General features: G+C 40.9%; 1 protein-coding gene across 4 annotated transcripts in view; it reads right to left on the bottom strand.

Moving 5' to 3' along the window:
• Positions 1-16,679, bottom strand: part of LOC105895330 (unc-79 homolog, NALCN channel complex subunit) — a 100,402-nt gene that overhangs the window by 13,631 nt on the left and 70,092 nt on the right. For 3 of the 4 annotated variants that reach the window (XM_031571575.2, XM_031571574.2, XM_031571577.2), the window contains exons 26-34: positions 15,590-15,766; positions 11,899-12,200; positions 11,176-11,358; positions 10,384-10,546; positions 9,887-10,036; positions 8,213-9,562; positions 5,203-5,304; positions 4,710-4,859; positions 2,093-2,204 (exon numbers count right to left, since the gene is read on the bottom strand). In XM_031571575.2, coding sequence (XP_031427435.1) covers positions 2,093-2,204; positions 4,710-4,859; positions 5,203-5,304; positions 8,213-9,562; positions 9,887-10,036; positions 10,384-10,546; positions 11,176-11,358; positions 11,899-12,200; positions 15,590-15,766 — 2,689 coding nt within the window. The remainder of the gene's footprint in view (positions 1-2,092; positions 2,205-4,709; positions 4,860-5,202; positions 5,305-8,212; positions 9,563-9,886; positions 10,037-10,383; positions 10,547-11,175; positions 11,359-11,898; positions 12,201-15,589; positions 15,767-16,679) is intronic. The other variant, XM_031571576.2, reaches the window with a different exon arrangement.

Genomic DNA, 16,679 nt, shown 5'->3' with positions numbered 1-16,679 from the left:
TGAATCCCTGAGACACACTCTTTAGAATGTCAATTAACCTTTGTTATTATAAGGCTCCTCAGAATGTAGCAGTGGGCTCTATGCACGCCAGTAGAACGTTCACGACAACGCCAAATAATACGGCTCACTTACTTCCGGTTTACTTCCTAGTAACTGTCAGTGAGACTTGCAAGCACAGATTACAGCAGAGAACTTCAACAAAGTAGCGTTACATAATGTATAGGCTATATTGAATCATATACTTAAACATGTTAAATCATACATTCTTAACTTGGATGAAAGAATATTCAACCTTCACAGATACTAACGATCAGGCTTGGGGAGTAATGGAATACATGGAACAGCGTTACGTATTTAGCATACAAAAAAACTGAAATACAAAACTGTATTCCGGTACAGTTACAAATAAAGAAGACGTAATTAGAATACAGATACTTTTGGCAAAAATTGGGATTATTAACAGGATTATAAATAGATTTAAAAATGCAGAACATTATACTATCATCCACATGCGCACTTTACAACAGGCACGAGAAGACAACAGAGAAAAAAGGTCCATATGATGACCTCGAGTTCAAAAAATGCTTTCCCTGGCTGGAAATATCGACACTATTCTGTCCTCAAAGCTGAAAGTGGGAAGAACATAACAGTGCAGTGCACCTTATGGTTACACGCGGTGAAAATACTTTCAGTGTCCAAGGACTCATTTTCATGAAGCATTTACAGGCAAGACCAACACTGCTAACGTCTACACAGACATCCAGTTAGCTTAAGGTTAACGTTGGTTAGCTAACCTGTTAGTATTGATTGCCTACTAACGTTATAAAAAAGGGGGACTTTGGATAAAACACAAGCCCCTGACCGAAATATATTTGTGGCAGTTTAATTGAAGTTTCAGCGTGATGTGTGACTAAGTAACATCTGTTTATTAACAAAGCAAGTTTGGCTATATGTAAGTTAAATGTGCAACGTTACTGCGACTTTCACTCAAATAACATTTAAACAGCATATTTAAAATATAATACTATACTACTCTGTAGGTCTGCCCTACATTTCAACTTGGAACTGCAGTCCTACTGTCAGCATTTACTTAAAATGTATTCTCTTTATCAGTTCAGAAAGTGGACACTTGATTCATTAAAAATACTGTCTATGCTCTAAATCTGTGCCAATTTTGTTTTTTTACTAGCCTATGCTTTGTAAACTGTGGTGTTGTGCACTTTCAATGTAGGTCAGGAGGCTGGTTTGCATAATGACAAGCATATTTGTCTTTAAAAAACACTCAGCAGAGGGCAGGTTTAATTGTTAAAACTTGGTTTCCTCATTTTCTTTTCTAAGGTTGCATTGTGCTGTTGACTTACAGAATACGCTTAAGTGAAAGCCATCTTATTGATGTCTCTTTTCTGTTTTCTTCATTTGCAAATTTGCCATTGAGGTAATCAGTAATTGTATCGGAATACATTTTTAAAGTAATCCTCCAAACCCTGCTAACGATACTATCGCTGTGGTAGAGCAATGTTTAGATTACACACATTAGCCTACAACTAGCTAGTTAACCGTGACGATACAAAAATACAAGAATGACAGGCTCATCTTCGTATTCGTGGATGTAGGAGGAGGCGTACATTTTAAAACCCTTCTCCAGTTTGCTACTGGGTGCCTTTGATGAAGTTTACATAGGCGATGAACGTCATTAATTGTGAGTTTTGGGAGCTCCGTCAGGCATCGTGTATAAAACAGCGCCATTGTTTCAAAGTAGCGTGAGCACCGGAAGTAAATGAGCCGTTGTTATTTGGCATTGTCGTGAACGTTCTACTGGGGTGCATAGAGCCCATTGATTTGAATGGGCCACCTGAACAATCGGATGTCTGAAGTTTCTTTATAACAAAATATGGACATTCTTACTGCTCTCAGATTATTGACGTTGAGATGTGCTGAATATAAGCACATGAAGCACTTTTCGATGTTTTTAAGATAGATGAAATATATAAAAATGTCAAGGCATGTCAGACTCCCTCAAAAGTGTCTGAGTGGTTAACTTGGTTCTGTAGTAGGAGGTTATATGTATCATGTTAAGGGCATAGAGTCCTACCTGTCGGTCATGGTGGTAGGCTGGTCATCTGTGAACTCCTCTGGGGCAGGTACAAACATGCTGACTGAGCTGGGAGCTGACAGCAGGCTAGTCTTGGTCTGACCAGGAAAACCTACCCAGAGAAGACAGACAGAAATTGATTTTAAAATGATATGAATTTAAGTTCTGTTGGATGGTAATTTGATACAAAATACTTGACTAAGCCTGGAGCCCATTTCCTGCTTTGCACTCTATTCTCTATCAAAATATCTGCACAAAACTACACAGTCATTGAGTGTCCCCACAAAACAGCAGGTGGAGTTATTATGTTAGTCTTCAGGGGAAAGTCTATAATGTTATGTTTATATCTCTGTGTAAATGATTAAGTGAGCTAGCTAGTACACAAGTTATTTAAGAAAATAAATACCTGGGCCATGATTATGGAGAATGCACATACTGCTAGCTATCAGCGCAAAAGTAGTCTTGCAGGGCCATACATGATGAGAGTTCACAGTCTGAAGACAATTCATTGAAATTGAACAGCTGCTTTGAATAAAGATCTAAGACCCCAAGTGCAAGTACATGGGCACAATTACAATAAAAGCAATCTTTCAACAAGAGTTGATAATCCTTCTCAACAGCAGGCAGAGGACACAGCATAATGAAAGCTGATAGGATGTAAGTGCAACTGCAAGTGAAATGTATTGTCAGTATTAGTCTTGAGGATTAGAATTAGAATAACAACAAGTGTTCGTACTAAGCCCTTATTCATATGTGATATGCAACAGTTTATAAGAAAATACTGAAGTCATGTTCATTCAAGTAGTCTTGGAGAAATAGCCCAACATCCTGTAGGGGCTCCCTCTTCGCTAGAAGCAGAGTTCCTTTCCCCTTGAGCAACAAAGTCATATCTGTTCTCTTCCATGATCAGAAACAGTTTCTTTCCATTGTTCAGGGTTCGAAAAGAAATTATTCAATTTAGAAAGGAAAAAATACTCTTTGGAGAGGGGATAATTCAAATACCAAAATCAGAATACCCTACCACAGATTGGTCGTGAGAGACAATCAATCAAGTTAGGCTATTGCTTACTGCAGGGTGAATTCACTGAGCCTCTTCCGGACTTGTTCGGTATGATTTCCATCTGTATTCCAGTCTGCGCCTTGTGTGAGTTTCTGTTCCCAGTCCATAACATTCGTCTGTGGCAGGTCCACTGTTTAGCCCCTCTTGATCATGTCCTCAGTTGCTTTAGTTGCATTGTTGTAGGTACAAGTTCCGTTTTCCAAGTGAATCTTCAGTTTAGCAGGATATGGAAACGAATTCGTTGAGTTCCTCGTCTGAGGATTTTCTTAATGTTTTTGTATTCTTTCAGTTTACCTCGGCTGGGAAGTCGTTTGCAAGCATAACCACTTTACCGTCATAATTAATTTTCTTTGCCCAGGCAGCTTTAAGTATCTTGTCTTTGATATCATATCTCAGGAAGTTAACCAGAATGGACCTGGAAACGGCTTAATCTTTGGGTTTAGGGCCGAGTGATCATTGCGCTTGTTGAATTTGTAAATCCATGCTGTCATCAAGCATTAGATTAGTCTTCAGAAAGTCGTTAATGAATGTTAGCATTGAGGGTCCTTCTTTGCTTGCCTTAATGCCATATATGCAAATGTTATTACGACAAGACTGTTAAGGTCTGTTATCTTAGCCTGTAGAGTTCTCGGTTTAAAAGAGTAAAGCAGACTATCTCTTAGCTCGGTATTAGCCATCTCTAGCACCTCCACCCGCTGTTTTGCCTCCATTAGCCTTGTGCCTTGGTTACGGATATGATGGAAATTGATATTGCCATTAATTTATAGACTTACATTGCATTGCAAGCATGTTCTCCTGTGTGTGTGTGTGTGTGTGTGCCATGTCTATTGATAGTCTTAGTACACCTTTGTTTAAAGCCCCTAGCAGACATCCCCCTGCCCCAGGTGGAGGAATACACATTGTCCACCATTTTGGGCCTGTGTGTGTTCCTCCATAAGAAAATCCCCTCCCACTCACCTCCCCTTCCCAACCTTGACCTGTAGAACCTTCCCCAATGTTGACCTATCACCCCCAAGGTATCCTCCCATGATTGACTGGTATTTAACCTGTTACACTGTGGTGCCTCTTTAGTCTTTGCCTGCCTCTACTCGATGTGGAATTGACTCCCTGCAGGAGCACCTTGAAATACACCTCCAGAAACCTTTGATTCGCCTCGTGGTCTTTGTCTAGAAGAGTGTCGGCCTAAGAAACCCCATCAGATATCACCGGAGATACTCTGTATTTTCTGATTAATCTCCGTCTTGAAGTTGTTAAATTCCTACTTAAATTCACATTTCAAATCTTGAATATTCTTACTCAAGTTTTGAACAGCTTTGGTAGTGGCAAGCTCCTCTCAGCACACTCTGTCCATGCTGGCTTTATTATCCAACCTGTTTCCTTTTTCTCGTGTCCTTGTCGCTTTTAGATTTCTCCAAAACGTTCTTGCCATTAGCCTCACTGATACTATGTCATTCTAATGTCTTGCGTGTACAATAGTATCTTGTTTCAATGGAGTTTTCTTTTACTTGATCAGGAGAGTTTTATCGGTCTCCCAGGTGCTGATGTACAGGGACTTACCAGTCTCCCAGGTGCTGATGTACAAGGACTTACCAGTCTCCCAGGTGCTGATGTTGTGAGGGGCGCTGGACTGATGCTCTAGTTGTTTCTTCATCAGCTGACTCATCGTCAGGGCACCCAGTGAGCCACGTTTCACTTGCCTGTACTGAGCTGCAGAGACAAGCAGTCACACGAAGGCACACACAAAGAAGAACAACAAACATTCACATTGAATTCAGTATTCAGTATCATGGTTCTCCATGTACCAGAGGAGCTAAACACAAGTCAACAGCAATTTCATTATACGAGTTAATAACATGAACACAACAGTTTTGTGTATGTAATGTATTGTAGGTTAGAACACAATATGTAAAACTGTACATAATATTTAAAAGACACAACATGAGGAGTCACGGTTTTTGATATGCAGGTTTTTTATGTGTAAAGAGTTTGATAAACATAGAGCTGGAGTACAAGATGGAATTAAGGAGCACAAAAGGATTGGAGATCCTACTTGACACTGAAGAGCGGTTGCTTGTTTCAGGGTTAGCTGCCTCTAGGGTAGGGGCTGAGGCTGATCCAAGGGGCCTCTCCAGTGTGGAAAGGGTTTTGGGATCTGAAAGACATGGCACACAAATGATAGCCTCACAGATAGAAGTGTTAAGAGGTGAGTGGTGCTACCGGTATAGAAAATGATTTACCGCGGTACTCGAAGAACCGCAGTACTCGAAGAACACCACCTTGAGGTGTGCAGTAATGCCGGAGGGACTTTAGTGACCATTGAATCCTTTTCAGGACATTCCATATCCAGAGCAAAGTGAATAATATTAAATTGAGAATAAGCCAAACTCAAAACATATTGGGAAACTTCAGAAACTATCAGATTAAAGCTTTTGGCATCTACTTCAATTCCCTTAATTTCCTTGTTGCACTCCAACCATAACCAGGTCACCAGCAAGCCATAGGACAGAGAGAGGAGTCGTGTGATGGTGAAAACTGAATGATATGGAAGGAAATTGAACATCTATCTCAGACCATCTTTCTCTTTAGTGATTGATGGTTACATGGTTGAATTTCAAATTGTGTTTTATACATAATGGGATAGATTTGACTATTGAGATGAAATACCGGAATTATATACTGAGAATCTGACCATGCTTTCTATGTACATCATGTACACATTTAATACATTATCACCATACCTACACCTAAAATAAAGGTGATTCTTTCATGACATTATCACTATTACAATGACTACTATTTGACATAAAACAGATGTGGTAGATCAGAGGTTTAAAATAAAGATGTAGGTTATATTTCAAAGTAGCTAATAGCTGTGTGCCTTGCTCAAAATGATTTAAATTAATCTCCCCCCTTTTTAATCAGACACATCCAAACAAGGCATTGGTCCGCCATCGAAGGCTTGCTTTGCACATGGTAAGAAGTTACCAAATCAATTTGGCCTTGTAATCAAAATAAGTCTGAAGCTCTTGCTCATCCAGGTTAGAACCCATGCTTCCTGTCTATTCAATTAGGGCCCACAATATTATATTAACACTGGTTTCAAATGTTGAATAATCCCAGAGTATATAGTACTCAACAAAATCGTAATCAGCAGCAAACAATGAAGTAGAGATGCATTTCTGTAAGTAAATGTGAGTGTGATTCCGCCAAAATGTCAGTCAGCCGTTTCATACAGTTGGGCATGCAAGCTATGCGGATACTAACACTTTGACCCAGGAAAAGAAGGGTTTGACCTGCTGCCCCCTGTTGTATGAGCGGTAAATAGCATCTCGGGAGATTCACTTTTTTTTGTAAGTAGCTGACGGGGTTTGAAAGGTTTTCACATGTATGATTTTATCCAGCAAGGAATAATCTAGCTCATTTGCACAAATTTGTCATTTGAGCCGACTATTAAAATAATAATGTTCAAAATGATTTGATGGTCTTCATTCATTGTGTGAAATGCAGCTTATCGAGATCTAGGCAACAGTTCATTGGCAACTGAAGACACTGATGCATTGTGTGACGTTTTGTGAGGAGTCAGAGAAATGATACCAAACCGAGGCGCAGTGCATGTAATAGTGTGATAACTGTTCCTAATTAAGTTTTAGATTATGAATTATTATTACTTCACTTACTTATTATTAGAAAAGTGAGGGGATTTAATAATCTGGATCAACCAAGAACAATTACAATGCAGGGCGTACTGGGAGAAAGTGGTGGAATTATGAAAACCTTTATTTCCATAGAAAATTGAGCTGAGCTCTTCTGCTCCCACAAGTCACACTGCAGCAAGTGCCAGAGTGTCTGCAGAAACGTTAAACATAGATGGAAGCTAGACATTTTTGTTTCAATACCTAGCTCCGAAGTTGCAAATGTGTTTCATTAGACAGATTTAGATTATTTAATTGAATATGCATCACGCATGTTTTGACATTTTACATTCTAGGCCTACATAAACTCTCCAAAATAGACGTGAGATGGCCTTATAAATTGATCTTGACAAAAATAACGGCTTGTCATGGAAACTGACCATACCTTTATCACTCTCTCAGCATGTCAATGTTTGTGCAACAGTGTGCATGCACTGCCATTTCCGCTAGCCATTTTTCACCATCAAACTAGGGTCCTTATGTTATTCTTCCTTGTATTCAGTTATGATTTTGTAATTAGTGTTTGGACATGACATTAAACTCAAGGCATACTGTCCACAGGCAAACAGTCCAACTGTCTATTCCTCCATTCGTCTCACACGGAGTTTTAAAAATAAAAGTCTCTCCCGCTATTGATACATTAAACGGTAATTTGTGAGTAGAATATAACAAATTCTGATGAGTGTTTTCTGTAAATTTCTCTTTAAACTGAAAACAGTACAGGATTACTCATGTCTACATGTCATGTTCTGAATATTTTGAAACATAGCTCAAATATGGTTCATTCTGATTCTGAGGTCGGGCCCTGTTCTAGTGACCATGGCATGATATTTGATTTCAACTTGGATTTCAATATCATTCTAGTATTGATGAAATTACCTTCTGAGTATGGTTGTGAAAGTATTCAATAACATTCTAGTATTGATGAAATTACCTTTTGAGTATGGTTGTGAAATCAGATAACACATCTAAAATGAGCACATGAAATGAAAACATAAGAACACACACAAAAATATATACTAACTCATTTGCCTGATGCTTGTGATTTTGTATCCCTTATAAACTTGTTTACTAGTAGCATATATTTGGAGTAAGTTTTAATGAGAAACAAAAATCCCCCCCAAAAAAGCACCACCACAAAATCATGTTGATTTAAAATAGCATAATAAAAAAAATCACAAAATCCTGAGGGGACTACTACAAACTAACTGAAAGTGTTTTAGAAATATGATGTGATTTGAAAACAAAAGAGAGTGTGTTACAAATGCCTAATGAAAACACATGCACTATGATCTGCAAACACAGCTCTCAAACAAACGCAATGTGTTTTGCAAATCCGAATGCCACTTGTGAATCACTCTGTGCTACCTGAGTCAGAAGCCTGTTCTCCCAGCTTGTCCAGTGTGTTGAAAGAGATATCCAGATACTCCCTCTGGATGGCACTAACAGCAATCTTTCTCTGCTTGCGTTGTCGAGGAACAATCTGGATTTTGAACTCTGCCTCATCATTGTCATCTTCCAACTTGGGATCACTTCCTCCTTCATCATCAATGTAATCATCATTGTCCTCAAACTCAGTGTCCTCACTGAGCGGGTCTGAAGATTCTAGTGTGTCCACTGGAATGTTGAGGAAGATATTCCTGCCCGACGGGCTCGTGCCCCGGCTGCCGTGGTCAGGGTCCTGCTGGGAGTCATACAGAGAGGTGTCAGGCACATGGGGCGCCTTCCTGAACAGATCTCGCTTCTGTCTTAAAGTCATGGGACTTTCTTGTCCTGACAGCAAGCTCTGAGGGAAATCTGAGAGCTCCAAGGACCCCACAGGGCTGGTGAAGGAAGAGCTCTTGAGGCTTGGAGCCATAAGAGGGCATGGAAGAGGGCTGCTGGAGCTGTGGCTGTGGCTGCTACTTCCTGCTCTAGCCCTACAGCAGTCCTCCACATTGAGCCACACAGTGGGGGAGAGGTGTGCAGAATTTGAGTGCCTGGCTGTAAGGGAGACACACGGGCTGACTTTTGTTTTTGCTGTCTCAAACTCCTCATCACTCTCAACGATGCAAAGCGGGGGCAGCGGCTCAAACACCAGCGAGTCACTGTCAGACATAGAAAGAACAGAATTCTTTTCTGCAATGGAGGTACAGTCTGATGAGAGGTCAATGAGGTCAGGATCTTCCTTACTTTGTGAGGCAGCTCTAGAAACAGGAGAATCCTCCAACTGGCATGATCTTCCAGCCTGTTGCTGCATGCCTATGTCCTGTTTAGCATGATGCATGGGTTGTGTCTGAGGCATCTGCTGCTTGTCTTCCAGCGTCTCTGTGCAGCTTAGCCTCAACTCTGGGATGATCGGCTGCAAGTCAGACTGGGAATTCCCATGACAGGGAGTAAGGGAATGGGGCTTGGTTTCCACTTCCTCTTTGCCTGTCCAGAAGCTGCTGGAAGAGACTTTTCTCTGATGCCGCTGGCTAGGAAGACGTTGGCCCATGGCTGTGGAGGAGGAGACAGAGGAGGGAGGTGGTGCAGGGGGTGGTTGTACCTTGTGTAGATCACAGCGGTCAATACAGGATTTACGACGGTGCTCATCAAGATTGTAGATGATGGAGTCAGTGTTGGAGATGTCCAGAGACTTTTGTTTATGCATGGCCTGCAGTCGTTTCTTCCTACTGGTTTCCTCACGAACACAGTGGAGAATAGTGTCCTCGCGATACTCTGACAGCTCCATTTCACCTGTAGTACAGAGAAGCAGTATGAGAAAGAGCACGACAAGGAGAGAGGCTTGAGAGGTGGTCAAGGTCTGCATTAAGTTCCCATGAAATGTCTTGAGTTATTTCACTCAATTGTAATGTATTTCAACTTAATACAACCAGAAAATGTTTAATGGCAGTTTTTAAGAGGACAACTGCAACCAAGGGTGCAAGTAATCCAATGCTGCCATATTGGCATACTAGAAAGTAAGCATACACTGATTGGTCAACTAGGATGAAAATACTGTGAGTGATGTAACAACAACATCATAATTCATCCATGAAATCAAATGAAAATCCAGCTCACTCTTTTGTGTGCTGATCTCCACGGGCTGGTACTTGACTGACTTATTGCCTCCGATCCTCTTCAATCGAGCAAAAAAGGTCTGGGATTCCTTGTTGCAAGCTCCGGTTGGTGTGTCATGGACATCTGACTCATCAAATACACTGTCCTCCTCTGTTTCAGACACAAATATATGCACACACATACATGCATGCAATTACAGCTTCAAAAGGTCTCCTCAGATACAGCTCACGAGAACAACTGATTATTAAAGCAAAGATTGCACTATAATGGTACTTATACCAAGAATAACATCTGGTTGGTTAACATGTTAACATAAGGTAAGTGTGACAGTTGTGGTATAAGTGGAGTTATGGACTTTGTGGTGTAGCATTGTATTGCTGCAAGAAATGTAGCTAAAATTTGATTGAGTACATTATAAAATGTGTGATGTCCACTGAGAGTATTTGTCTTCTTTGATACAGTTGCTAAAGGGATGTCTTTTATTTTTGAATTGTTACCTTTTTCTTTCTCGCTATAGCGGCTGATGTTGGAGTTGTCGCTGTACAACGGGCCAGCCGTGGCGTGGGGTCTACAGCTGTGGTACTGGGCATTCAGGGTGTTGATAGTGATGTGGATCAGACACAGCACCACTTTGCTTACATCCATCTCTCTGTAAGGATACTGGACAAATGGATAGGGACAGGTGGTTAACCAACCATGATCAGTTTGTGTGGTTTGTGAAAAAATACTAACATACCCAAAAATAGTTGTTTCTGACAGGAGTTGAAAGTGCTATTTCACAACAACATTTAATAGATTCAAATAAACAGATTCAGTTGGATAGAATATAAATACACATCTAAATAATAAATAACGGCATAATATCAGCAGAAATTGGAGGGGTGTCAGCTCAACATATATAAAACATAAAGACTATGGCAGTTATATAAAACATATATAAAACATAAAGACTATGGCAGTTATATAAAACATATATAAAACATATATAAAACATAAAGACTATGGCATTACTGGAGGTTTTGCTCATATGCCCTTGCTTCACTAATATGCTGCTCAGGCTCTTGACCACCAAAACACAGTTCCTGTACACTGAAGTTTACTGAAGACTTTATTCGATGAAGCAACACTACAAAGAATACCTGTGGTAAAGTCTTCAAATAACTCATAATAATGGAATTGCTCGACTTACAGTTAAGTGTGTATTTGTTTAGGGATGGTCTCCCATAGTCAGTATGGTGTGAATGACATCAGGTTTGGTAAGAATCAAATGCTTAAAGAGACTTGAGTACCTTGTAGAGAATTACAAGCAGAGCTTTTAGCCACATCTGCCTGATGTGGGGCTTCAAGGGCCAGAGGGAACAGCGGGGGGGCTGCTGGAAGCAATGCCTAAGTTGGGGGCATGTACAGTACTTCAGCACCTGGACCACTAGGGGGAGCAGCTGCTTTCCCAAACTAATGTTGTAGTCCATGACCTGAGGGAAAGTAATGGAAGCAAAACAAAAGTGATTGAATGGAATTATACCTCAGCATATAACAAGAATGTACAATTAAATTGTTTCTTTTCACCACAGAAGAATCCAAACTAATATGCCTATTCCAAAATGATACTTTTCATTTCTTTCATCTGCTTCTCCCATACAAGTAAAAGCATGTATCAAACACACCTTGTGTAATACACTTCAAGGGAACTTCATTTCATGTGCCTCCATAGCACTGGTGTGCTGGACACAAAATAAGTCTTGCCTTATAAAATAAGACTTGTCTAATCTTTGAAATCTCTGTGATCATGTAATATTCAGTTCATTTAATGTTCAATTTTAAAGTTTCGTTGTCCCTCGCAATTCTTTGTGATGATAGACTATCTGCTATCTTCGCATGAAAGTGAGAGTTGATGCGTAAGCAAAAGGAAATACCCAAATCCCTGACTGTATCCAAGCATTTCATGTTTTTAATTCTATACTCTCCATGAGTAACTTCCCAGTTATTGCCTGCTCCATTGCCTGCTCCTTTACCTGTGCGATGCCAGCAATGAAGGCGTTGAAGCAGGTGGACGTGCGCATCTTTTGAGGGGCGATCATGAAGCAGCCCTCCTGCTGGTCATAGCCCAGCAGCACATACAGGTGACGCTTGACCGTATTGAATGCCTTGGCACTGCTAATGTCTGCCTCTGCACTGCTCTTGTCCTTAGTCATGAACTTCATCAGCACCATGATCAGATGGTGAACTGTTTGGTGGTCTATCCCTGCATCCTCTGGGAGCAGGTCTTTGACCATGGAGTCCTCCTCTGTGGCGGTACTCTGGCTTGGTAGGTGGTCTGTAGAGAGTGGATTTGAAGAGAAAGGAGGAGAGAGAGAGAGAGAGAGAGAGAAAAGAAATGTAAAAATACATAGCTAACCTTTCACACCATTTCTCATGGGCTTCTCCAAGAACGTCTAGCTGAGTCTGCTATTTTAGCTTACAATCTTCAAAAATGAAAACACAAAGTGAGAAAATAACCATTTTGACGTAATGTCTAAACAGTTCCTCTCCAGTCTGGAGACATGTGTAGATGTATACAGATCAACAGGTTTGGATGCTGTGCTTGGCATGGGTCATGACACTTTAGAGTTCCTCTCCAGTCTGGAGACATGTGTAGATGTATACAGATCAACAGGTTTGGATGCTGTGCTTGGCATGGGTCTTTGGGGATCAGATTGGTGATGACAGTTTCAGAAAGCTTGGCTCAGTCAAACCGGTGATGGCTGTAATATTCCAGGTTCAGATATTATGAAATGTTGCCGAACCAGCATAGGGGATTTTTTGCTCAAAGTAACCATGATTGTGACAGTGTTGATTCTGATGTTATGACAATGTTGTTGATTCTGATGTTATGACAAGTCAACATGCAAGGGCATAACCCTGGCTAACCCACCGTCACTCAGGCAGTAGAACTACCCAGACAAGGCTAACCCACCGTCACTCAGGCAGTAGAACTACCCAGACAAGGCTAACCCATACATTCTGTGTTTTGACTCTGTAGCCGGGATGGCCTTGCAGCGATGGAAAAGAAGTGGAGGCAGTGTCTCGGATGGTTTGTAGACAAATGGCCAATGTTTAATGTCCGTGGTAGTAGGCAAACACGCCAGAATGGAGAAAAAACAAAAGAAACAAAAACTCCACACAATAATTCTTAACAAATAAATAGGTCCCTAACAATTCAGCTCCAAAACTGCATAGTAACTCTCAACAATCGTGAGTCAACTTTAACACTTTGTCGCTCTCCAAACTAAACCATTTACCTTCAACGTCAAAAAGGGGTGGGAAGTTGTTCCCCTCAGACTCATCTCTTGACACCTGTTCTGTGCCGGCATTTTATTTAGCCGGCCTGAACCATTGCACATATCACGGAAATCAATTACTAACCCATATCCATATTCCGACTTACTCTCAATCACATACATAGCCGGGTTACCCCATAGACAATCATATTATATAAATACATAGCACACTATTTACCGCAATAGTTATCACACATTACACACACCCCTTATATCTCACTCCCTTGGCGTGGGCACGTCTGACGGCCCTAGAGTTGAAAGGTCCTTCCTGACTTTCGATCGGGTCGTCCCTTTGTGTCCTGCCTAAGGAAGTCAATGATCCACCGCAGAGAACGCACTCCGTTACTGTCCAGCCCCGTACAACGCCTGCCACGCGCCGAAGGGACGGCTCTTCAGTCACCATATGTCTGCGGTGTGTGTCTTCACGGATACCGTACTGATCGCGGTGAAATCTGCTTGTTGTGTTCGTTTGTAAATAAACTGTGTGCTCGTAGCCCGTGTTGTCTAGTGTGTTTGTTTTCATCGTGGAATGTATTACCGCTGTGGTAATGGGCAGCCGCACCGTTACAGACTCCCTCCTTGAACAAGGTGTCATCAGGCCTTGCATCAAGCCTTCAATGATAATAAATAATCTTTTCTTTGTTTCTTTATGCCAGCCTTTTACAGTGCAGGATTTTTTATGCTGCCTTTTTTCGATGTCTGTCCAATGTCAACTTACTGTCTCTGTTTTGCCATGGAAGGGTTGGGGTTTGATGGGAGGGGCGAGAAATACATGTTTTCCATAGATCCTGTGGGCAACACAGACATTTATACTATGGTGGGCAACACATCTATGCAAATAATGTATCTCTTGTAAGTTGACATTGAAAATAAACTTGCAAGGTAAAAAAAAACACTGCACTGAAAAAGGCTGACATGAAGAAACAAAGAAAGGAAACAAAGTGCCGAAAGTTAATTTCAGGTGTTTCAATTCCAATGTTTCATTTTTTCATGTTTTCATTTATTTGATGCTGATTTTGTTTTTTCAATGCCAAATTTAAAGTCTCTGTTTTAGCACCATAATATTTTTGCCAGGCGCTTATGGAACAGTTAATTCGGAATTATTGTGGTTGCACGATGTATTATTGAATTTTAAGTAAAATTAAGTACATTTGTATTGACCGTCTGGATGTAATGGGATGGACTGCAAACCATTGGACACATCAAGGGACAGACAAAAATAGGTTCTGGTAAGGGAGTAGAAGTTACCACAGGGGTACAGGCTGGTGTACGTTTGGTAAGGGAGTAGAAGTTACCACAGGGGTACAGGCTGGTGTACGTTTGTTAAGCTCCATGTAATATATGACATCCTTGAGCTGTCCGGTTCGCGGACATGCCATTGTATTAGAAATTAGGCGTATTGCAAATGTTATTTTGCCATGTGAAATATTAAGAAGGACTGGGGTGGTTGTTTGTTGTCCTTGAGAATAAAGTGTGCTGGAACAGAGTGATACTCCCTGTTCTTCTTATCTCAGTAACTCTGTTAAACAGACACTGCCCGTGAGAGAACTCATCCGACTCTCACAGACTACTTGTCACTCTGTGTGTCTCTCATCCTTCTGAAGAAGACTAATAAATCATTACTAATAAACTCATTAAAAGACTGATCTCTAAAAGGCTGATTATTATCAGGTTTCCACCACACCATGAGAACCCCAGGCCTCATGACACTTTGTATACTGGTGTGAAGCAAACTGAAAGTAGTACAATCCAAACAACACAGGAAACTAAATATGTGTTGCTGGGCAATTATAATTAGGGATGGAAATTGAGAACCGGTTCCTAGTGGATCGATTCCTTGGAATCAACCAAGCAACAGCAGCGCGGCTTGTAGACCCTGTCTATTGTGTTAGTGCCATTTGTTTCATTGTGTAACCCAGCTTTTACTATATGAAAAATCACAATTTTCACTTCAAGAGTTTGTTGAATGTATACATACAGTACATACTGTATATGCTGTGCATCATCTATTAGAGAATATTATATAAAAGAAAATGTATGTTAATAAACCCGTTTGTACTCTTTTTTTTTTTTCCCTTGCCCAATGAGAATCGATAAGGAATCGGATCGATAAGCAGAATCGAAAATGGAAAACTCTCTGTTTCTGCACAAGCCTCTTTTAAGATTCTTACCCACCAACCTTATTGCCAGCTGTACGTGACAGGAAATGTTTCATTTTGATCAGTTGTTAGAAATGGACAATGGATTGCATTTAAAAGGGTTTTGTATCAGGATTTTTTTTACAAAACTGATAACAAAATAAAGTCAGCTGGCTGATAATTGGTCAACCCCTGGAATATAACATGTAATCTCAAGACACAGACACAGATGAAGGAGGTGTACTCACGCAGTCTGTTTCCCAGGGTTTCTGGGAGAGAGAAGGTTCGCTTGGACTCCCCTCTTTTGATGCTGTCACGAAATGAACGCACGCTCTTCTGCTGGTTACGAGCAAAACGTGCCCGTCGTATCTTCCACATAGCTGCATCACTTAAGTTGGCCAAATTTGTGCGGACAGATGTGATGGCTGGCAAGTGGAAAGCAAGAGGAAGGTAGTGGTGAGTCATGGTGTAAGGAGGGGGTAATGTGTGCTTGCTGTCTATAGATAGAGTAATACAATTAACCAGACGATTTCTTGCATGATTTTAATAAGTAATTCATAGTTTCTCTGTGATTGTGCTGAACATGCTAAATACTGCAATATATGTTAAAAATAATCTTGTGGGAAATGATAACGGACTTAATTTAACACACGTGCAATGCAGGTTCTAGCGTGCAATATGGAAGGACATAGGGTATACCTGTTTTAAACACTAGGGCACATACATTTGGTCATTTCATGGGGTATACCTGTTTTATATACTAGGGCACATACATTTGGTAATTTCATGTGGTCAACATGTGCAAAGCCTTAAAACAATACTATGCAACAATTTGCTACTTTTGGAGGTATATTTTTGGCATCATCTACAAATTAATTTCATTCGTATATGGTCATGTGAAGAACAGAGTAACACACCTGTCATTCCCACTAGTCCTCCAGGCTATGCACCATGTAGCCCTGTGTCGGGACGGCACACCCCACACATATGTATGAAAAGCTTTTAAAGCAATGGCAATTTTATCACCAACATACACTAGTTAGCATGCTACCAAGCTCTTATACGTGCCAACTTGGCTGTAATTGGTCTTTTTGCATGCCTTTTAGGTAGTTAGCTTGGTACTGTATGACCCATTTGCTGTATCTCTCAGGCAAGGGGTTTGGTGCTTTCTTCAGACCTAGCAAACTGGATGGAATGCTTGGCTGGAGAGGAGGGCCTGCTGTTTGCGTCTTGCCTGCATTTTTCTACCGCCTCCACCAGCTTCCTCAGCACCAGGTCATGCCGCCATCTCTAGCGCCCTTGAGGGTCTGCCCTGCATCCTGACATGACATGATATGC

Source organism: Clupea harengus, chromosome 8 (assembly GCF_900700415.2).
Source record: "Clupea harengus chromosome 8, Ch_v2.0.2, whole genome shotgun sequence".
In the NCBI taxonomy this organism is placed as follows: Eukaryota; Metazoa; Chordata; class Actinopteri; order Clupeiformes; family Clupeidae; genus Clupea; species Clupea harengus.
The sequence above is the reverse complement of the archived record's forward strand: the minus strand, read 5'-3'. Positions and strand labels throughout refer to the sequence as shown.